Below are 25,414 nucleotides of genomic sequence, written 5' to 3'. Positions count from 1 at the left end.
AAAGCATATTAGTATGTTATGTGTATGCCAGGTTAAAGAGATGGGTCTTTAATCTAGATTTAAACTGCAAGAGTGTGTCTGCCTCCCTCCCTTTATGCCGTGTTTCGTGATTCCTCTTTAAACAGTCTAGTTTTAGGATGGTTGCATGTAATCTCTGTTTTGAGGAATATTGTAATAAGTATTTTGTAGCTGTGTAAAAAAACGTATTTATATGAAAATGTAAATGCGCTCTGATTCTGACCTCCGTTTACACCTGAAGTTTGAGGTTCCCTGTGAGACATGAAAATCTAGTTAAAACTTGCTCTATTCATGACCGTAATATCACCTGAGCCTCATGGATTTTTATGAGGCGTGTTGATACATTGGCTTTCGATAGCTTTTTAAAATTATGAATAGTTTGAAGTGCAGTTATGCCCCACTGCTGAAGTCTGGCATGGATTGTTTAATCCATAAAAAGGTGTCATTTTCATTTTCATTATCATTATGGTGGCTCTGTGGGCCTGTGACGAATGTTCTCTCAGAGCCGTGGAGCAGACACACTAATCTCAGCGTGTTTTGATTCTGCAGCTGCAGCAGTCAGAGGGCAGATAGCATTCACCACTGATCCGCTTTTCCGAACTGGAAAGGCAGCCGTTAATGAACTTGCCTTTGTTTGTTCGAACAGGGTCTGGAAATGGCAGACTGCACCGGCAGGTTCAGTTTTGAGCTTTGGGCAGTTATAGCAGTACTTCTTATATAATTTTGCTTCAGAACCCAGATTTTACATCAAGTGATGAGTGATGACCCATCACGTTTATGAACTTTCTGTTTCCTTATTTGGTCTTCCTGTTCTAGTTTTGCTTAATTGATTATTCCCCACCTGTCTCCAGTTCCTCCATTACCTTCTGTGTGTTCAAATACCCGTTCTGTTCAGTTCCTCCTGGTCCGTGATTAAATGTGTCTATATTTGTGCATGTTAACCTGAATGTGAATGTACTGCTGTTATTGTATCCTAACCTATTGTCAGTAAAAAAAGTATTTCGTCTAGCACTACCCAATTTGTAACAACAACATACCATAATTGTTTTTATGTACAAAAAGTAAATTTCAGGGTTGTGGGTAAATCATATGTGAATTGTGATTAAATTTTTCTGCTTCTGTGGATTTGTTAAGCATAATTATCTGTAATATGTGCCTGCTAGTTAGCTGTTAATTTGTGTTTTTTGCATTGGTAACACGCCTCCTAAAGCATTAATGGTTGCAGTTGCCAGATTTAAAGTAAAGTCGTGACATTTGCCAAGTATGGTACCATTGTGCTCTGCATTTAACTCATCCAAGTGCACACACACAACAGTAAGAAGTGAAAACACCATGAACACACACTCAGTAGTGGGCAGCTATATCCAGTATTCTGCTTAAATAAAAGTGTAATACAGCCTGTTTTTTTTTTTTTTTTTTTTTGGCAATGCACATTGATGCGGTAAATCTGATGAAATGTAAGAAAGAAAAATTTAAAAGAACAATAATTGTAATTATATTTTTAGCCAATATATTTTTGTGATGAGTTTAATGAGTTTGTTTATGAGTCCCTTGTCCCTGATCACATTCCTGAAATCTTTCCGGCCCTGCACATTCTGTGGTTTTCCAGCATATTAGATCAATTTACAACAGTGACTATGGCTTTGAGATCCATACTTTCACATGGATAACAACTGATGGACTCATACACAACTATTACAAAAGATTAAAACATTTACTAATGCTTGAGAAGAAAAACACAATGCATTAAGAGCTGGGAACTCATTATTTGTGACTCTGTTAAAGATGAGATGACATTTAAAGATCACTTATTGCAGAAACCAGTGGGCTCATATATGCTAAAAATTGAACATAACAATCATAATGAAAATTATAATAATATGTGTATGTGTATAGTACAATGGGGTGGTTAGCCAGTGTGTTGGCATTCCTTGCTGTGATATATTTCACAGTGCACGCTGCTGTTTTTGAGCCCATATTTTTGTGAAAAATAGGTGTTGCATATGCTACAGTGAGTCTCAGAGGGTGAAATCTGACAGGCTGAATGCAAACCTTCACCAGTATGCAACAGATTTCTCAACGGTTTTCTCTCTCTACGCCTTTGTCTCGGTCTCTGCTGGTCTCTCAGTCTCTCTTCTTGTGCTCAGTGTCTTTCTATATGCATTTCCTGACTGTGATTTGAGCTGTCGGTGCCAGTAATCCACATCCTCTGGGATTTAGGTTCCTCTCAAATCCTAGTCAGCTACACATATGGAATGCATATCCATTTTCCCTGAGCGACTGGTAACTGTGATTCTATAAGAAAAAAGTGCCATTGCACTTATTATAAAACTAATGCACTGCACAATATATTCTGTCCTCTGTCTCTATTTACATTTACATTCTCTTTTAACATCAAGTAATCTCAGTCAAGAAGGCTGTGTATTGGTCACATACATATCTACATAAATAGATAAAAAATCCCAACAAGCAGAATATAATACAATAGAAAATGTTTTGCTATATTAGTTTGCTTGTTAGTTTTCAAAAGAAATCACGCAGGAAATGATAAACAGCAGGCTCAGAGATGAACTTTTTTTCCTTTGTAAAGGCAACTTCTGTATGTCAAATATTTAAAAACTTTGTCAAATACAACTGAATCAGTTGCTTCAATCATTTTTGTCAAAATCAACAAAAGCCATCTGTAAAGGGGAAACTGATACACAGACTTTATTCTGCTGCTCTTGTATATGTATTTACACAAAAATTGCATATGAATGAAAAAACAGGAACTAATTAGGATGAAGCAGTATCATGGCAAAAACTTTACTCTGATATTATAATAATGTTTTTTAATGTTGATTTATATTAACACGTTTTTGGGGGGAGAAGCATGTCATGTTCTTGCTAGAAAAATCAATTAATCAATTTGTTTATTAAGAATTCATTTTGGTTATTTCAGTATCATGACAGACAAAATGGTTATTGATACTAGGAATATATATATATAAGTATGTATGGAGGGATCACTTTTAACTGCATACACTTCTGACTAATGGTTGGAGAACTTTTTGCACTATTGATAAAACACAACTACTGCTTTAACTAGGCAAATAACTATAAACGGCTATTAGCAAAAGCTGAAGACACTGAAGATGAACGCAAAGAGGAAAAAATACTGTAGCAGACAAGGCAAGATCACTGCTCAATGCATGAAATAAAATGCATGAAAAGAAAATCCAAAATAATGAATTGGGGTAGAGTTCATATGAATGTATCTCTGAGGGGAACTGACTGTCTTCATTAAAGTTTTGATGGTATTTTCTTTTGATCTTACCTTCGTTTAATGCATGTTAATTTAGTGTTTAAAACCACAGCTCTGCTTTGTTTACAGCTGTAACACAGGAAGTGCTGTATTTCTGCTGTTCCATAAGCGCCACCTGCTGTCAGAGAGTGAATTTGCATTCTCATTCAGCCCGTCTGCTGGTTTTGATTCGTACAGTTATGTTTTATTTATTTTAATTTTATAAAGATAACCTCAGACCATTATTCTGCTTTTGCCTTAAGTTTTGAAATGATAGGCTACTGTCTAATAAACTGCTCATGCTACATGTAGCATATAAAATGCAGTGGTTCTGAAACTGTTTCATGCATTCTGATTCATATAAAGGCACAGTCAGGGACAAACTGTGAAACTGTCAGAATCATAAAAAAACATGATACAGATTTTTGGTTAAACCGCGCCCAGCACTAGGCTCCTGAATCAGCTAATCAAGCTCTTCAGACTCTGTAGAAACTTGCAGGCAAGTGTGCTGAAGCTGGTTGGAGTTAAACTCTGGCCCTCCAGGAGCAGGATTGGACACCTCTGTCCTAGACGACAGCAGACTGAACATGGGGACAATAAATGTAGGATTCTGCATGTGATGTGGAAGTTGGAAGATCTGAACTCAAGACATTGTTAATGACGTCTAACAAAGTCCAGTGCACCTTTCCATTTGTTGGGAGAGACCGCAGGGGCTTGTTCAGTCCATGCCCAAAAATGTCTTTCAGGCAAATGCATTGCAGGTTAGACAAAATTTCCCTACATGTATTTCATTATATTTCTGTATTTCAGACAAAAGCTCAGGCCAGATGAATCCAATCGCAGCTGTATTTTTGCCTCCTGCAATTAATGTTTGCCTATTACTGCCTGCAGAAAACAGGTGCTGAACAGTTATTTGAAAGGGCTGTCTGATCTACTGATCATGACAGCTGTACTTCATTATCTGAGGATCAAAAGAACTCACTGTCCTAATGGTTTATGATGGGCTATAAAAAATTAGAGAGAAAAAGAAAATAATAACATAGGAGACCTTTATTACTGTGTGTCAAGGTCAGTAAGATTCTTTAAATATCAGATAATGTCAAGGTTAGTTCAGTTTGTAAAATGTAATGTGATGTCAGAATGTTATTTATGAATTAATAATTTATTATAAAAAAAATAAGAAGAAAACTTGTAATATTATTATTGTTGTTGTTGTTGTTTTTCCCATATGCCCTCTTAATTAATTATATTAATTATAATATAAATATTTATTATAATAACAGTATAATATTATACAAATTATTAATAATATTGATTATTACTTGTTTTGTTGGATATTATTACTACTACTATTAATAAAATGAATAATGATGATGATAATAATAATCTTAGTTTAATTTGAAAGTGATGTGTTTGAATTTTTCCTATATGTCCTTAAAATTAATAATATGAATTATATGAATTGTAATATTATTATATTATAAATATTATTAATAATGATTTTATTTGTATTGTTATATACTTATAATAATATATTTATTATTATTATTATTATTATTCATAAAAAAATGTATAACTCATAAAAAATTATAACTTAATGCCTTCTTCGTTTTTTCATTGTGAATATTTATATTTGTCATTAACTCTTTTAGTTTTTAATGGTTTTTCATACTGTTTTTAATCATTGATAAATCTGCTGTTCTTACGCTTCAGTGACTGAGTTCTGACTGAAATCACCAGTTTTTTTAAATAAACATTATCTGACTAACTAACGGCAAATGATTTAAAGCATAATGAAATAGCCGTTTAGTCCCAACAACTGTAAGCACCACAGAGCTGAGCTAATGATCTTATTAAGTCTGAACTTACGTTACCCTCTCCACGAGCATCCATAGCAAAGCATGCCCTCTTCTCCAGCCTTAAGAGCTCATCCTTTATTGTTAATCTCTTGCGCAGTCCTTGGTTTATGTGTCTAGTTAGATTCTCAGATGGAAAGTGGAATTGTGTCCCTGACTAAAGAGATTTTACGCTGATGCATGAGGCAAATATTCATCAGTTCAGTGAAATGCATTATTCTACTTGCCCTTGAGATTTTGAACTCTTCTCCTGGATCACGTTGACGGGATTGTCATGCTTTGTTTTCTGAGTTATAAAATGAATCATCTGTAATGTGTTTGGCTCCGGTGCTCATCGTTTAAGCGTTTGTCATTGTTTATTCCATTTGACATAGAAAGCACATATTTCAATAGGGTGAAATGATAACTTATTCGGGGAGCATTAATTGTTTTTTTATTTGATTAATAACATTATTCAATTTTATTGTATATTTTTATATTATTGTTGTAGATTATACTGTATTTTTTTCTTATGTATTTAGTCTTAGTGTGTTGGTTAAGAGCTGTGCTGTTGAATGTGATTCATTACACTAATCACATTACTGTATCTGTAATGAGCTAATGAATGGGGCTACTCTTTATTTTTTTGTAATCCTGTTATAATTACTGTTCTGTCATTACTACAATCACATATTATAGGCCATAATTTTGTTTTCCTCAAATCACTGTGCTGTCCCATTTTTATTTAGCGCTTCTCGCTTTTGATGGTGTCAAAGATGAGCAGAGATGAGCACTTTCCTAAACTGCACAGTGTTAAACACAGACAGGGTTTAAATGTTTCTATTTCAACAACAAATTAGAATAAAAACAACATGGTCTCATTAAAGAGTTACACTTAAAAACTGCCTTCTGTGCAATTCAAATGTTAATATAATATTATTATTATTTATAATAATATTATAAATATTAATCATATTGAGTATAATTGTATTCTTGATTATTATTACCCTTCACGATCACACTTTATTTTAAGATCCAATGACTTTTGTGCCTATTTTCAGAATACAACATTAATATGCACTTTATGCTGTATGTACTAATAAACAGCCAATACACTAGTAATATGCATGCTAGTTTATATTGAGAATTGGGTAGAATTAATTCTTTTTAAATAATTCTATAAACGTTTTTAAAAACTGTGTATTGCAACCAATATTTAAATACTTATATTTCAGCAAAGAACTGGAAGTTAAAACATATTCATATCAGTACAAAGTTGATCTAAAGGTTGCCTTGTGTGACATTTTAAATATTTGAAATATAATAATAATTTTAATAATATTATATTATAAAGTGTTTAAATCTTTATATTTAATTAACAATTTAAAACATATTTATAACAGTAAGAAATTGATCTAAAAACTTCTTTATGTGCAATTTAAATGTTTATACAGTATGCAGCCCTGGAGCACAAAACCAGTCTTAAGTCCCTGTGGTATATTTTTAGCAATAGCCAAAAAAACAAAACAAAAAAAAAAACATTGTGTGTCAAAATTATTGATTTTTTTTAATGCCAAAAATCATTAGGATATTAAGTAAAGATCATGTTCCATGAAGTTATTTTGTACATTTCCTACCGTAAATATATCAAAACTAAAATTTTTATTAGTAATATGCATCGCTAAAAATTCATTTGGACAACTCATTTGGCGATTTTTGTTGTTGTTATTATTTTTATTATTATTATTTTTTTTTTCAGTTTAGGTTTTCAGCTAAATGAAAATTAATTTCTGTTTCGGCACGTGGTTGCATCACTACTGTCAACAGCAGTCTTCAGTTTGGTCCAGCTAATGTAAACATCTGAGAAAACGAATTCACTAAAATGAATCAAAGTTCCCAATTCCTTCATTTGTGTCCAGTCTGATGACATTATCTTCTTCTATTTGTGGCAACAGACGTTGTATGTATCTGTTGACAGGTGCTTGGTCACAAACAATCAGTCACATACCCAAATAACGTGAGATACTGAGGGAGTTGTGGGACAGATCCACAGTGACTGCAGTGGAGGATATAGATGTAATCTCATTCTCTCCTTAGTCACTAGTGAGTTTAGATGAGCTCAGGTGGTGGGTAAACTTTTTTATTTTGTGCTCTTGCTTCTTTTTACTTAACATGTATAGTAGAGAATGACAGGTAATTATTGGGAAGAGAAAGGTTGAATAAGGTAAGGAAATGCAGGTGTCTCAAACCATGGCAGAAGCATAGTGTGTGTGTGGGCAGTAGTACTGGAGGAAGTTTCACTGTGGGCGGAGACAAAGATGACACTTTATGGGCTATGATGTCACTGCATTGAGAAGCTTGTCGTGAATGTTACTTAGCTGATGATTGACATAGAATTGACTGGGAATTTATTAGGGCTATAGGCAGATACTCAGATCTTTGAGGCAAAAAAGGCACATTTATCTGTTTTGGAGTAATATCAGGAGTGACAATCATTGGGAATATAGCCTGGATAAGAAATGTGTTTTTAATGTGAGCCTGAAGAGGTGGATATTTTAATATCAGCTGACTTAAATTGGCAGAGTTGTCTGGAAGTGCTGGCACCCTTGGGCGGTGGCGGGGTTTCCGGGAGGCACATATAACTTTTATCAGCTTGGCTCATGAATATTAATTATGTGATGTAACATTGACCAAATAATCTTACCTGATTTGCTGAAAGGCAGATAAGTGAGCTCTAGCCAGAGTAGGATTACTTCTTTCTTCTTTCACATTACTTCAGTCCTTTGCTGGTGGCAAAATAATGTTGTTCATAATAATGTGCCATTCACTTGCAGAACGCAAGCTTCTAGAGGACACACAAGTCTGAAGAAATGAATTTAGGTAAATGGATGCAGAGCCAGTGGTGGTTTTGTGGGCAGACATTAATGCATTGAATTTTATGCGAGCAGCGATTGGTAGCCAGGGTAAATTGATGAACAGAGGTGTGACGTGCATTATTTGCGTCTTATTAAATATTAATCTGGCAGCCGTGTTCTGGATTAATTGTAAAGGTTTGATAGAAGTGGCTGGAAGACCTGCCAAGAGAGCATTGCCGTAGTCCAGCCTGGACAGAACAAGAGCTTGAGCAAGGAGTTGAGCAGCATGTTCTACAGTGGGTAAAATAAGTATTGAACACCACATCCCCATTTTTCTCAGTAAATATATTTCTAAAGGCCGTTGACTTGAAATTTTCACCAGATGTTGGTAACCACCCAATTAATCCATACATATAAAGAACACAATAGAAATAAGTTCAGTTAAGTTCTCCTGTATGGAGAAACTAGTCACATGCATTGCTCAGGTGTGATTTTGGCCCAAGCTTCCACACAAACCGTCTAATCTTTAGTTCTGTCCATAGATTTTCTGTTGGATTCAAGTCAGGTGATTGGCTGGCCATTCTAGCAACTTTATTTTCTTTCTCTGAAACCAGTTGAGAGTTTTCTTGGCTGTGTTTGGGGTCATTGTCTTGCTGGAATGTCCACACTCATTTCATCTTCATCATCCTGGTAGATGGCAGCAGATTTTATAAAGAATGTCTCAGTGCATTTTTGTCCATTCATCCTTCCTTCAATTATATGAATGTTGCCAGTGGTACACCATGATGTTTTGGGGTGATATGTAGTGCTATTTGACTTCTAAATATGGTGTGCATTATGGCATCTGACAGGCTTGTATAAATGTTGTGCAGCAAACTTTAAACAAGCTTCAATATGCTATTTCTTCAACAATAGAGCCTTGTGTGGTGAGCGTGTATTATTTATTTTTGTATTTCTTATTTTCTTTGAAATAATTGTTCATGCTAATTCCAGGTTTTTCTGAAGCTCTCCACAAATGATCCTTGGCTCTTGAACAACTTTTCTGATAATTCTTGTCACTCCTCTGTCAGAACTCTTACAAGGAGCACCTGGTCATGGCCGGTTTATGGTGAAATCATGTTGTTCCCACTTCCAGATAATGGCCCCTAAAGTGCTCACTAGAACATTCAGAAGTATAGAAATCCTTATGTAACCAATGCCAGCAGTATGTTTTGCAACAATAAGGCTGTAAAGGTCTTGAGAAAGCTCTTTGCTTTTACCCAACATGAAATGTTTTTTGTGTGACACATTGGTAATGAGAGACCTTTTTTAATAGAATATTAATTTCCATTGACAAGGGGCAGGATTGCTTTCTAATTACTGATAGATTTCAGCTGGTGTCTTGGCTTTCCATGCCATTTTGCACCTCTCTTTCTTCATGCATGCAATACCTTTTCCATGTGTCATTCTACCTTATCACACAGAACTTAATTTCTGAACTTATTTGTATTGTTTTCTTTGTATGTACGGATTACTTGGATTGTTACTGACATCTGGTCAACAGCACATTTAGAAATATATTTACTGAGAAAAATGGTGACGTGTTCAATACTTACTTCACCCACTGTATATTATATAATGTTTATATAAATTATATATATATGCTTCTATATATATATATATATATATATATATATATATATATATATATATATATATATATATATATATATAGAAATATACAATAATTTAAGCCTACACATAACTCTCAAAAATATTTTTATAATAGTATATATATACAATATAATAATTATAAATGTTTATATTTAATTATAGATAATACAAAAAACATACAAATCTATAATAATAATAATAATCATCATATAATAAAATTATATATTTTTATTTATTTACATATTTATTAAAGTAGAATATAATAGATTATCACTCTAAACTGTGTGGTGAGGAATAAGGTTAAAGGTATAGGAATAGGTTTTTTTATTTTACTCCTAAGGTTCAGTAAAATCTTGAAGTCCTATCCCACAGAGATGTTTGACATGATGATGTATGCAGTCTGAGTAAGCTTTCTCTGTAGAAAAAATACAAAGACATAGTTCAGACACATAAAAGACAGAAAGCAATATTTTTCCTTTCTGAAACATCAGAAAACATCAGGTCCATCTTTCTTGCACTTTGATGTGGAGGCTTGCCACATAAAATAAAAGTCTGTTTTATTTGATCTTTTTCATTCATGTGTCGTTTTACGCCGCACAAAGTTGAGTTGTCAGTCATGGCCGTTTAGTAATTTTTTGCTCAAAATGAAAGTAATGACTTGCACAAACAGGAACGCAAGCATCTCAGTCGAAAGAGAAGGCCTTGATCAATACTTCATTCCTGACTCCAGTAGCATTGTCTCACAGATGCACTCAGCTGAGCCTGAACTGAGCAGAGATCAGAGGAATTCAATCAGTGGTGGTCAGGCCCGTGGGACGCCCAGCCCCAGAGTCATCACTGCAATCATTAGAGTCTCTGGAGATCAGCTGCCCTCTGCCTCCTGTCACCCTGAATCCTCACTGCACACTTTAACTATCATGGCCTGCGAATGAAATCCAGAGGACGAAATGTCTCTACTGTCCGTTAAGCATGGGAGGGGCTTCACTTGTGAACTTTTGGCAGGCAAAATTGGGGCTAGGGTGACGGAGGTACAAACTGATTTTCTGAGTGGAGATAGAACTGTAAAGAACTCCTGCAGAAATGGGCCTGGTATCTGGTATTAGTCTAGGTGTTGGGTCTTGATCTGGATGATTTTCTGTTTACTATTCTAGGTCTTGAAGACATTGGCCTACAACTTTGGTCTAGACAATACAGCAGTTTTGCAACAGGTCTGCTGATTTTAGATTCATCTGTAAGACCATAAATTTGTCACAGACTGTCCTGGGATGTATTATTTGTTTGTGAGGCTAACTGAATGCTGATGTCGAGCTGAGTTTCAATAATGAGACAGAACCAAATTGCCTTTCACAGCTATGCAGATGATACCCAGATTAACCTATAGCCTTATCGCCAAATGACTACAGCCCCACTGACTCCGTCTGCCAATGCATTGATGAAATTAATAGTTGGATGTGCCAGAACTTTCTTCAGTTAAACGAGGAAAAAAAAACTGAAGTCATTGTATTTGGAAACAAAGAAGAATTTCTCAAGTTGAATGTAAACCTTGACTCTAGGGTTTAAACAACTAAAGATTAAGTCAAAAATCTTGGTGTGATTCTGGAGACAGACCTTAGTTTCAGTAGTCATGTCAAAGCAGTAACTAAATCAGCATACTGTCAAAAACATTACAAGAATTAGATGTTTTGTTTCCAGCCAAGACTTGGAGAAACTAGTTCATGCCTTTATCACCAGCAGGGTGGACTATTGTAATGGGCTCCTCACCGGCCTTCCCAAAAAGACCATCAGACAGCTGCAGCTCATCCAGAACCAGAAGATCTGAGCATATCACACCAGTCCTCAGCTCCTTACACTGGCTTCCAGTTACATTTAGGATTGATTTTAAAGTACTCTTACTCGTTTATAAATCACTCAATGGCCTAGGACCTGAATATATATTGCAGATATGCTCACTGAATATAAACATAACAGACCACTCTGATCATTAGGATCGAGTCAGTTAGAATTACTAAGGATTCACACAAAACAAGAGGAGTGCGCTTTGAGCTATCATGCCACCCACAGCTGGAAGCAGTTTCCAGAAGAGATCTGATGAGCTAAAACATTAGACACATTCATATCTAAACTCAAAACTCATCTGTTTAGCTGTGCATTTACTGAATGAGCACTGTGCTACGTTTATGTAATCATTTTTACGTTTATGTAACATTTCAAATACATTTTTTAATCATTTTAAAAGTTTTTACATTCCTTGATTTATTATTGTGATTATTTGTAATGATTATTTTACTTCCTTTTATGCAAAATACTAATTATCATTGTGTATGAAATGTGTTAAATAAATAAACTTGCCTTGCCTTTCTTGTCCTGAGTCGTTGAAGAAGCGTCTCTGCAGTAATTCAAAGTAACATAGAGGCTTCTTACTGAGCAGTTATGCTTGAGCTTTTCAACCGTGTTGTAGTTTTACTTTGCTAAAAGAATCTTGTGTTCCAAATAATGTATTTTCTTGACATACCCACTTAGCTGAAGACTCAAAATATTTGATCCAAGTGTATTTGCTGATTAAACTTTTCTCCCTGGGTTGCGTTCTTGTAATCACGATGATGCACTGAGAAGGATGGAGTCTGAATTGGCAGAGAGAAATTCATTTACATTTACATTCACATTTATGTTCCTGGCAAACGCTTCTTACCAAAAAACTATTTACAGAATAGCAAAAAGGCTGGTTCACACTGCAGTGTATTCTGGCCAAGAATACTTGATCAGAGTGGAGTAAAATGATGTAAAAAAAAAAAAAAAAAAAAAAACACATACATATTTTGATTTTGTACATTAAAGTGTATCCTGTTTAATTTTACTAAAAAAATAATGATTGCCATACCTTTTTACCATGATTTACAGAAAACCCACTAAAACGTTATTCAGTGTAAAAATAGTTCATATAACAAAAAATAAGCATATAGAACAAAAATCATTAGATGACATTAAAAGTCTGTTTAAGGATCATGGTACAACCTAGTGTTGTCACGGTACCAAAATTTCAGTATTCAGTACCGATACCAGTGAAAATCCACGGTTCTCGGTACCAAAGCAAAACACAAAAATATGCTAATTAAAAAAATAATAACTTTTTAGCACTAAAAATAAAACCAGTGCCATTCTTTAAACTTATTTACAATTGTGTTTAAAGCTTTTCAACAAGTTATATAATTATGAAAAACAGTAAACAAGTTTCACACAAATTTAATTTGTCTTTTAATTTATGAAATTTAAACACATTTTATTTTTGGTAAATAAAAGGGATTTGCTATTAAAATTAAAACATTGAAGAAATATTGTGATTTATTTCTTTAAAAAATAAAGTTTTATAAATTTTTTCAACAGTAGTAGCAGTATCACATACATTTTACTAAATAATAGTAATATTTCTAGCACAATGCCATTTTAACTGAACTTAAGACTGGTGGTGATGCTTAAGATTTTTTTGGTCATTTAGGGTTTCTGTAAAAAAAAATAGTAATAGATCATGTTAATTATTATTAAAATATAATACTACTACTAATTCTACTATCATACTAATGTATATACAATGCACTATGAATTGATGAGCTGCTGGGTTCATGAATATTAATCAAGTTGTCTGCGTTCGGTCAAACTGATTTGCTGAAATCAAAACAGGGACGGTACTATTCAGCGCCAGCCAATGAAATTTCCATTTGCACATTAGCTCCGCCCACTACCGGAGAAACCGGTATGTATTCTGATTGTTCGAAAATAAATATGAATAATTCTAAATGAACTGCGGCTTAACATTTACAGATACTGGTCCATATGGAGATTTGATTTTATTAATTTATGCTAACTTTGACAAATTCCATGACTGTCCGTATTAAAATGTAAGTTTCATTTTCATGACTGGATTTTGAGATTTTGTCCTCATTTTCTGCTTCGCGGAAATCATAGCGCTGAACCGGGTTTGAACGGGACCTCGGTACTACCGGTACTTAAAGAAACCTGGTACCATTAAATTTTTTTAGTACCGACTTGGTACCAAAGTACCGGGTCTTTTGACAACACTAGTACAACCTGCAAAAAACGAATTCACTGTCATTTGAAATATTCACCAATCTTTGCCATGACCTTCAAACCAAGACAAAAGTCACTTGAAACATAAAAGCTGTCACATTACTTGCATTTAACATGCTACCTATGCATATAAAACACTTTTATACATTTAATTTGATGCTGACACCAAAGTGGGACGTCTCGTCTCTACTGATGATGAGCATTTCCTCTTCCATGAAGGAAAATCTCTTCAATACATCATCCTCGTGATAATCAATATACAAAAAAACATCTTGTCCATTCCTCGTGGCTGCCTTCATCCTGTAATGAATTTTATAAAGGTTTGGGGACAATTTATGCTTTCACATCCTATAGGGAAATGATACAAAAATGTTTCTCTTATGCAGAGTCGGCATTAGCCGTAAAGCTTCATAAATGTTGATTAGCTGTTGTTATGATGCCAGCACTTCGCATTATGATGGCAGCCTGCAGTATTCAAATATTCCCCTTTCTCTGTCTATTACCATAGTAATCTCACTTTTTTTGATTACATATGCACAAGTTTGCCTGATGTAGTCACGATACAGGTACACAGTCTGTTAGTTGTTTTTGCCACTGCCTCCGAGCTGAATTGCATGTAAAATAGTTGCGTAATTCGGCTCTTTGAGTATCTATCTGGACATTAGTGATTTGAAACATTTCTACTGCAGAGCCTGAGGGAACTGCTGCAGCTCGGGCTGAGTATATCATGTTTTATGTGAGAAAAGACAGAGCAAATGAGCAGAAAGCAGAATGAGTTTTGAAAGCCTCCGATGTGTTTTAGTGTATAATATATCAATGATCATTATTGAGAACGGCACTATAGTCAACACAGAAGACAAATACATCTACGCAAACTGCTATAAATTGAAAGTAAACATTCTGTCATCTCTTATGTTTATATTTATCCATCAAAACAAATCGTAATGCTCTGAATACAGTCGGTTCCTCTAGAAGACTATTGTATGTATTTATTTTTTGTGAACATCCTCTTATATTACAGCTGCATTCAGGTGGACACAAGAATATTACAGGAGACGTCTTCAGAATAAAGCAGGTGTCTGACATGGTCGAAATGTAAATTTATGGCTGCTTGCTGTAGTTATTTGCATTTTGGATTCCTGACTCCTTTAAGATTAATGAATCTCCTTCAAAAAACACGTACTGAAAGGCATCTGCTAAACATTCATCTCAAACTTTCTTCCAGGTTTCATTGGTAAATTATCATTTTAAGTTAAGATGAACTCATAAGTGTGCGTGTGTGTGTGTGTGTGTGTGTGTGTGTGTGTGTGTGTGTGTAATATGGGAACAAATATGCAGTAAACATTTAATAAAGGCTCTATCATTTCATTATTATCATATCATCTTGTATCATATACCATTCTGGTATTCTGTTAATACAAACAAATTCAATGAAATTAAAAACAGCATATACTGTACTGGTGAAGATCAATGCTTGTATGTTCAGCAGATCAGTCATTTCCTGCAGTATTCAGTCTCTCATTGAGAAATGCTGTGTCCAGCTTCATACCTGCTGTAAGGCCAGTGTTGCATGCTTTATTCACACAGTGCATGACAGTATGTTCTAGAAACATGCTGTACACTACATGGCAGCATTATAATATATCCTGACAGAATTAGACAGCTTGCTGTTCAGTTCCTCTCAAGAGAGCATCCTGAAACCTGAGCTCTTTGATACAATAATATGCTATCATATTAATAATATATACAGTGCCCTCCAAAGATTTGGAAATGCCCTAGGCAAACTGGGGTTTTGGACAAAACCTGCACAAATCTTCATCCTATTTTGTGATGAGTTTGTGAAAAAAATAATGCATTTAGAATACAGAAAACCTCGCTGAAGAAAAATCTCCTTAAACCAGCTAAGACCAGCAAACCATTTTAGGCTTATTCAAGCATTTTTATTTTTCATAAAAAAACTGGATTGTTCTAATTTGTCTGTTGTGTACCAGTATTGGTATCCAAACATTTGTTGGTAGCCACTGACGTCCATAATATAGAAAAAATACTATGTAAATCGTTAAAACTTTCCTTTTGTGTTCAATCGAAGAAAGACATTCGTACAGGTGAGGAAATTATGACAACATTTACATTTTTGTGTGAACTATGCCTTCAATTGACTATCAGTCTGTAGGCTATAAATGTGACCTGTTAGGTCTTTTTCTTCTATGGAACAGAAAAGAAGATACTTTGAAGAATGTTTTAGTCCCATGAAAGTCAATAAAATCCCGACAACAACACGGAACCTGACTGCTGAATGTACTTTTCGAGGAAACTGGCTAAAACAATTAAGTAATCTGTACTAATAACTTGAATTTAGTGAATTTAACTTAAAATGACTGTTAATACACTTATACATTTTTTACAGTTAAATGCACCAAATTCCAAGTTGATTTATGTTCATTTGAAATCATTGTCATCAGCTGATGTCCAATTACTAGTAGTTTTATTTTATTTTTATTGCCTGAACTAGAAAAAGCAAATAACACAAGTGCATTCTTTTTTATTTCAATTTAGAAATTGGCATTTTAAAACACGTAATCAGAATGGATAGTTTTATAAAACATATGCTGCAACAGTACAAATCAAACACTTGCTATCTGGAGCTTTAGCATGACTATTGGGAAGTCCGTTTTACACCGCAACAATAGCTGGACCCCATTGATTTACATATTATGGAAAAAATACTTAAGAGAGTCAAAGGGCACCAGAAACTGTTACACATTCTTCTAAAGATCTTCTTTTTTTTTTTTTTTTTACAGTAGGAAACAAACTCATATAGATTTGGAAACAATAAAGGGTAAATGATGACAAAATTTAACATGGTCAAAAAAAAAAATAATTGGATAAGTTTAATTAAAGCAAACAAAAACAAATTCTCACCATGACCAAAACACTTTAAACAACTGTACATGGTCTCTTTTGGATGAATATGCATACTGCACTGGATGTTGTGATGATGATAATGCTGATGAGTCCCAAGTGACTGAACCCAACAGCTGCAGGGACTTGGAGTGAGTTGATTTGGGTCCCATCAGTTCAGCTGCATGTGCAGGGACTGCATTAGACACTAGAGCAATTTATCCTCATCTTCCAGAGACAGGTGCTTTGGTTTCTGTGCTTCAGTCATAAAGCAATTGTATATGTACTTTATATGCACTACACATGTGAGGGTTGTGGGTTGTTTCATTTAATCAGTTACTATGATTATATAATCCCTCTGTGTAAATTGCATAATAAAACACTTTGCTTAAACTTTGATGAGTGTGAAATCATATAAAGGGCTATTTTGTTAATTTGCAAGATTAAGAGGCCACCATAAATTTCCCAATGGCACATCTTACCCCAACTCTTTTTCCCAAAGTGCTCTGTAGCTCTATACATCTTCATTTTCTGTGCATGTCTTCATCATGCATCTCACAGTATTCCCAACATACCCTCTGAACTCTTTACGGAGGTCTTTTCTGTCTTGGATCTGATCTTTGGTTCAGTAAACCTTGTTGAAATGCATTGCATCATCAATTGAAATCAGACCCTTGATTTTCTCCGGTTGTATTGAGAAACTTGGAAAGAGGTTTTTTTTTTGTGACTCACAAACTCAGAATAGCAGGCTGTATCTCCTGTCAGTGTGGTCTGGACTCTAGAGGGCCACCGCGTTAACACGTCAGACAGGTCAAGGAATAAACGTTGGCCTTTTGATTCAGACTGTCGATACTGAGATGAGTCAATCCTGAGATGCACATCCTGACTGTGTGCAATGATCTGTGTTTAACGGTACATAAGTAGGCGCTGAAGAGCTATGGGCCGTTTCTTCTGCATGGCATTAAAACTGCTGGTGTAGCACTGTCTGTCAAGCCCATGCTAGAGAGAGGAAATTTATTACAGCCTTTGGTTTTATGGTACAAAATCAATAGTGCAACTAGCAATATTGTGGAAGGACATGCAGAACTGTGGCCAAGAATACAAGATGGCGGGAAATGTGCCGTTATTTCATGTGAGTGGCATACTGACGAGGAAGGAGAGAACTTAAGGAAGAGTGAAGCTGAAAGGATGTGGACTCTGATGAAGGAAGCAAAGCACTTATTCTGTATTTGACCTTAAGGGGGACTTAAATTTTCAGGGTAAATTGCCATTTTAATGAATAACTTTGGACTTCGGATACCCAGAAGAAAATGTAATTGCTCCATGGTTGCTGTTTCTAAGCTCTGGTGTATTCTTACACATTTTGAATCTATTTATACTATTTGAGCTACAAAGTCACATTTGGCAGCTATAAAGACACAATAGAGCAAAGCAGTCATAAATCCAAAATAAGAAATCACAACTGCAAGAAATTAGGTTGCGAGAGTCTTTCTTTCTCAACTGTGAAAAATAAAGACCAAAATAAGTTACAATTGCGACATTTAATGTCAAAATGAAGAGAAATAAAAAAAAATTATAAAAAGTCACACTTGTGATATCTAAAGTCATAATTACAACACAACAATTGAAAAATATGGAGATAAACTCAAAAATGTGTGATAAAATGTGTAATAAAGATATACTTATCATAAATTCATATAAAAAGTCAATTGTCAGACCCAAAGTCACAATTGTGAGAAATAAAGATTAAAAAGTAACAACTGTGAGAACTAAAGTCCCAATTATGTGAAATAAAGCTAAAAAGTCATAAAAATTAGATCTATGATCACAATTACAAGTAATAAAGATGCCATTTTGAGAAATTCAGATAAAAGTCACAATTGTAAGACTTGAGAAATAAAGGCTGGCGATTGTGAGATCAATAAAGATGCAGTTAAGAGTTATGAGCTGTAACGTTGCAGTTGTGAGATATAAATCACATTGTGACCTCAAAGTCTGATAATCTTTCTGTTGCCTCCTTTATCTTCAGAATCGCTTCCACTTGCAGATGACAACCCGTATTCCCCCGTCAGGACTGGTGGAGCTGCTTCTAGCTGTCCTGCAGCGCAGCGGCAGGGAGGAGAGCATGGCGCTGCTTTGCCAAGGCTGGGAGGACGCGGGTCTTTTGGATCTCCTGAATCTTCAAGGCCGCTCCGACTGGGGACCCTTACACTGGCACCTGCGGGCCGCTCTGAACCTGTCCCACAGCACATCTCACACGACTAACATTTCTGACTTCCTGTCTGAGCACTTTAATCAGGACCTTTCTCCACCCGCCTCGGTCCTGCTTTTCGGGGCTGACCCGGAGTGTGCCTCTTCCGTTCTGCGCAGTGCGCATGACCTTGGGCTGACATTGCCCACATTACATTGGATTATGGGACATCCCCTTAGCCCAGACGCCCTTCATTCTATTGGTCTGCCTTTAGGACTGTTGGCCTACGGAGAGGTCGACCGCAAACCGCTGGACTACTACATCCGTGATGCCCTGCAGTTGGTCAACCGAGCTGTCACTGCGGCCACAGTTGTACGGCCTGATCTAGCCCTCATCCAAAATATGGTCAACTGTTTTGACAAACCCAACAAACATGAGCTGCCCTCATCCGGACAGTACATTGCCAGGTAAATCCATATTATCTCATTGTATCAGCTGGCTCAGTGCATTCTCTTTTAAAAATGGGTGCAGGTCCACGAAGTTTTATTATATTTTATTATTTTTTTGCCGTTTTAGCCTTTAATTTGATAGGACAGTGTAGAGAGGACAGGAAGCACAGTAGAAGAGTGAGAGGGGGATGGGATTGGTAAACATCTGTGAACTGGGACTCGAATTTGCACACCTGAAACAAAACAAAGCTTTATGTCGATGTGCTGCCCACAAGGCTATCGGCACCGACTAAACTAAAAATACAACTCGGCAAGCACCAAATGCTAGTAAAAATAAGCGTCGGAGAATATACATAACCACGTTAATTGTCAGTTGGCCTTTAACATTTTTACTTATTTTGACAATTAGTACAATTATCAAACTGTAAAAATTGCCTTGTAATTATATAAATATTTAATCTGATACTTTTAATGCGCATTTGAAAATGCAATGTGCATGAAACATGTTCTTAAGTTTGGAATGAGAAGCTTCCCTGTGGTTTGCTGCCAAAATAAAAGCTTTTTTAACAAAAGCCAAGAAAAACAAGCATACATATTAGTATTGTAACTTTACCATCGTTATAGATAAACTACCGCATCATGAAATAATTTACAGCTCAGTGGTATTGTTATTATATACATTTAAAGGAATACATCATGGAATAATGAACAGTTCAATGGTATAGTGATATTTATTGATTTGTTCAATTTGTATTATTTGATTAAGTAAATAAGTTATGTAACAAGTAAAACCCCTTTTTTTCACTAGAGTTGAGTTCCAAAAGTTAAAAAAACATTTCCAAAGTTCCAAATGATGTACTTCTCACTGTGCACGTACACTGCACATTATACTCATAGAGTGTATGCATTCATCTCAAGTGGAAAACCTACCGTTTGAAGCATGTGTTGTTATCCATTCTACTACATAAAGCTGTTTAAAGTATTTCTTGGCCCCCTCCACAAAGCAATGCATTATATTCCATAAAGTATCCAATTTTGTTGTTTCAGTTAAAGAAGTCTTGGTAATTATCCTGGTACTCTTAAGAACACACTATACACACAACTTTTACTACAAAATGGCATTTAACAGTGCAGAATTGTGTGAGATGGGAACAACATGACTACGCTAGTGTACTGTAGCATCAAAATGGCACCATCCCAGACCACCATATAAATTAATCTATTTATTCATAGATTCTTTGGAAAAGTTGCATGCTTTATTCATATGCTGCAGAGCCTTTTTTGAAACACGCATGTCAAATGTAGCTCTCAACAGCAACAGCCTACACCCTGACTGAAAAGACAGCAAGCTGTTCAGTTTCAGTTTTTTTTTAATATTTTGTGAAACAATGTTTCAATACATCTGTTTAGCTTTTGTATCGAGGTAAGCTTGTAGTCAGAAGAGGGTGTACGCATTAGTGTATGGCATTCTCACAAAGTAAGGGGTCTTCTTTACAGCATTATGAGGCAATTAAATTATGAATTAAATTAGAAGTGATTTTCCTCTTCAGAGAATCCACATCAAAGTGAAACATATAAAAAAGATAAATATAAAACAGATATAAAAAGACATTTTAAAGCTGCGTACATTCAAAACAAAATAATTAGATAAACAGTTAGTGCTTTTCCACCATCAGGCCAAATGGTTACAGATGCTAAGTTGTGCCGTTTTGTACCAAACCAACTTTGATACAGTTATAGTTTCTCTTTCAATGGAACTGTAAAATCAGTGTTAGAATACATGTAAACAATTATGAGTCACTAAAGCCATTAAACCAGCACAGATCTCCCATCCTAAGCATGGTTTGCTAACTGCGCTGAAGAGTCACACAGGTAATCTTACTGAACTGTGTTCTACTGACACTGTGCTCTGAACCAGAACGATTGTGTAATGTGTCATTCTCAAATTTGATAATTAAAGTTGCATGTTGATTGATATAATAGAGTGCCAGTATAAAAAAAAAACCTTTCAAGCATACTGGGGGGAAAAATTTGCCTGTGCCGATATTTCTGCAAAATGATGTTACAGTGCATGCTTCTTGACACTTTCAAAGTTAAATATCCTTAGTACTATTAAAAGTGTGTTCAGTTTTATTTTCTAAAACAGAAGAATGTGGCAACATTTTATTACATTAGTAGTTTTATGTATCAGCACAAAAAAAATCATGCACTATATAGTAGAAGTGTTTTTCATAACAAAGCATTGTGCAAGGAACTGCTAAAAAGGCCTTTATTATTTTATAATCTGCCTGTTTCATTATCATTTGTGTGAGCAGGAATAAAATTGTTGGTGTTTCACTACCACTTGTGATCATTTCAGCTGAAAACTGCAGCAAGTGAGCCTACGCTATAAAACAATGTACAGCACTGCAAAAGTACTTGTAAGTGGGAACTTCAAAAAAAAAAAATATATATATATATATATATATATAATATATAATAATATATATATAAATAAATTCCTTTATTTTCAAGGGATAGTTCACCCAAAAATGAAAATTTGATGTTTATCTGCTTACCCCCAGGGCATCCAAGGTGTGGAAGACTTTGTTTCTTCAGTAGAACACAAACTGAGATTTTTAAAACAAAGCGTTGCAGTCTGTCAGTCTTGTAATGTAAGTGAATGGGAATCACGGCTAAAACAAGATTCAAGATTTTTATTCGTCACATACACAGCATATATAACAAGCAGTGAAATGTGAGTCAGGTCCGCTCCATGGACAGTGCAATTATTAAAGAATTACATAAATACATAAATATAGCTATGAAAGAATGAATTAAAAGTAAACAATAAAAATATAAGAATAAAATATAAAAAAGATGTATACTTTAGAATTAAATATAGAATGCAAAATAATGTGCATGAGAGTAAACTGTAGTCTTAAATATTAAGATGTGCAAACAGGTTGACACTGTCAGTATGTTAATGTGAGGTAGAGAATGATGAATATCTTACTGAATATTAAGGGGAGACATGAAGATGTTAAGAGGCTGGTTTTGAGTTTATAGAGCACAATGTACTGTATTAAAGGGATAGTTCACCCAGAAATGAAAATTTGTTTATCTGCTTATCCCCAGGGCATCTAAGATGTAGATGACTTTGTCTCTTCAGTAGAACAAAAATGGATACAATAAAACTAAAAATAAAACATACACAAACAAAACCAGAGAAGAGCTTTATTGCCATGCTTGCGCATACAAGGAATTTGTTTTGGTGACATAAGCTTCCAGTTCACAGAGTCAACAACAACAACAACAGACAGTTGGCCAAATGGTTATAAAATAAATAAATAAATAAAAATGTGAAAATATAAATAGACACATATTGAAAAATAAATCGAAAAATAAAGAAATTGTATGACCATTGACACTCTATCTACAATCTCAATTAGGAGTGTCAATGGCCCACTTAGAGAGATACTTTTGTTTGTGTATGTTTTTTTTTATTATAATTTTTTTATGTTTTAGCCATGATTCCCATTCACATTCATTATAAGACTAACAGACTCCGTTTTTGTTCTACTGAAAAAAACAAAGTCACCTACATCTTAGATGCCCTGGGGATAAGCAGATAAACATCAAATTTTCATTTCTAGGTGAACTATCCATTTAATACAGTACATTGTGCTCTATTATTACTTTTTTTTCTTGCAGTGTACTGTTGGCTTTACTGTGACAAGTCAGATATTTATAGAGCATAAAATAGCTAACAACTTGCTACCCTGGTAACAAATTTAGGTTATTGTTTGAAAATAGTTTTGAAATGCTTATAATGTTGAAATGGTTAGCTTTCTTCTTGTGATTATAACATTACTTAAAGGCTACAAAATAATTTCTTAGAACATTTTACTAACTTTTCCACCCAAAATGTAACAGTATTTGTCCATTTATTTTTAAATATTTTAAGTCAGTTATTTTTTGTCATTATTTAGAACATTAATTTAATGTTCTAAAAATGTTTCTTGGAGTATTAATCACATACAAAAAACATCAAAAGGACATTCTGAGAATGTTGTTGAACATTCTAAAAATGTTTCTTAGAGTATTCATCACATACAAAAAACATCAAAAGAACGTTTTGAGATTGTGGTTGAATGTTTTCTTTCAATGTTATCAGAACCTATATCAAATATTATGTTATGAGAAAGTTCTATAAACATTCCTTTAAGAATGTTTTGTCCTAACAATTTTATAATTTGTAAATAACTAAATAAATAAAAGATGAAAAAAGTGAAAGTTCCCTGTTAGGCAGCTAGTGCTACTGCTTGTTATACTGCTACTATTTTACCTGTAGTACATCCAAACGCTTGTGTTGAATGCCACAATTGTGCCACCTCATGTTTTGTGGTGTGGACTCTAAGATGTGCTATTGTTGTGCTAAATGAACTGCTCTTTCAAATGGATTGGAATTTCATAATAAATAACTGGTTAGACAAATTAGATTCTGGAAATTCATAGATAATGGCTAAATAGTAATAAAATACACCAACATTCACTTTATTATTTGTCACATATTTTGAGAGACTAAATTGTTTTGATGTTTTATTCTTAACCTTCATCAGTAGAACATCCTACCATCTGGATGAGATATCCCAGACAGCTAGTGTCATGCTAAAGGACAGGCACATGGCCACTTTCTCATGCTGCAACAAATTACTGGTGTTTGCCCAGACACTCAGCTGGAATGCAGACATGCTTTAGAGCTTTAAGCTTTATTTATGACTTCCCCTCAGTTGCCTTTCCCTGAGGAGGGATCACTCTTATCAAAAGCTCTGGCACCCACCTACCACGCAGGCCCATCATTTTGTGTGGATCATGCCAGCACTCTGCCACACACCACTATATCTCTCACAACAAACAGAAGTGAAATGTGGCTGTGTGGGAAGCCGGGGCCTCTCATCACAACAGGATAAGGCTGAAAATCTGCCAACCGGACCCTAACATGCTGCATAATGCCGGACGATTGCGAGGGCATTGCTGCGGGAGAGTGATACATAGCTCTGCAGCTCATGCAAGAATTTGCCTGCATTGTAGCACTAAAAAAATGTGCAAAACTTTGCTCTTTTAACAATGATTTTGCAAATGCATGCATTTTCTTACCTTAAGGATATAAGCGAGTGAGGAGATTATTATTAGACAACATTATCTTGCCCACATATGACAGTTCAGTCATAATGTAGATGACTATTGTTATTCAAAATGATGTTCTCTTCAAGAAAGTTTACACAGAGAGATAAGACTATATATATTTTTAGAGTCAGAGTGGTCAATATTCATTATCCACCTAGTAACAGGCTAACTTTTTTATGCATGCATGTTTACACAGAGTAAACCTTTCTAATGCCGAAATGTCTGTTTGATTGTAGTGAATATATTTAGATTTGCAGAAACAATTCACAGTCCCCACTTCACAGAGGTTTTGTGCTGCATTTCAAATCTTTTTTATTGGTGGTGTTTATTAATATCATGGAGTAACAAAAGGTATCATCATTGTATTGAGCTAGCTTTTGTTGGAAGCTTTTAGAAAAGATGAAGTACTTTAAGTAAAGTCACAACAATTTCAAAGTAGCTTCACCTACAGTGCACAATTTGATTATTAGAAGTAATAGTTCTGTCTCACATTATTTTACCTATTCCTAATCTAACAGTCTACTAATAATCTAGTGAGAAAGTTACTTATAATATAAGTAGAATGTCTAAATTGGACTATCGAAATGAAGTGTTAAAAAAGGAGCATTATTCAGAATATTTAAATTTTTTTAGTCATCAGTTCTAAAAATATTTTAGCAATCTAACCCCCCCCCCCAGCCTCTGCCAGCTCTCTTTTCAGTATATAAAAGAACATAACGTAAGAGTATAATCAAAGAGGGCTTTTAAGTAAATAGCAACATGTCATTCTAACACACATACTGTGTTTTTGATGTCACTTAGATACACACTGTCAATCGTTGTTTGGTTAAATTGGACCATTTGACTTCCTGTGATGGGTAAAACTATGAATAAAGGAGCTAAATGACATGTTAAGCTTCACTCCTCAGTTTTTCATTAACTAGCACAGCATTAGTCAAATGTCATATCTATTATTTATGACTCTAGACATTAATCTT

General features: G+C 34.8%; 1 protein-coding gene across 1 annotated transcript in view; it reads left to right on the top strand.

The window, feature by feature from the left end:
• grin3bb (glutamate receptor, ionotropic, N-methyl-D-aspartate 3Bb) overlaps positions 1–25,414 on the top strand; it is a 70,112-nt gene that overhangs the window by 28,301 nt on the left and 16,397 nt on the right. The window contains exon 2 of the mRNA XM_052568732.1: positions 18,658–19,286. Within this exon, the coding sequence (XP_052424692.1) occupies positions 18,658–19,286 (629 nt within the window). The remainder of the gene's footprint in view (positions 1–18,657; positions 19,287–25,414) is intronic.

The sequence above is a fragment of the Carassius gibelio genome, chromosome B11, assembly GCF_023724105.1.
Source record: "Carassius gibelio isolate Cgi1373 ecotype wild population from Czech Republic chromosome B11, carGib1.2-hapl.c, whole genome shotgun sequence".
In the NCBI taxonomy this organism is placed as follows: domain Eukaryota; kingdom Metazoa; phylum Chordata; class Actinopteri; order Cypriniformes; family Cyprinidae; genus Carassius; species Carassius gibelio.
Note: the sequence above shows the minus strand (reverse complement) of the source record. Positions and strands in the feature narration are given on the sequence as shown.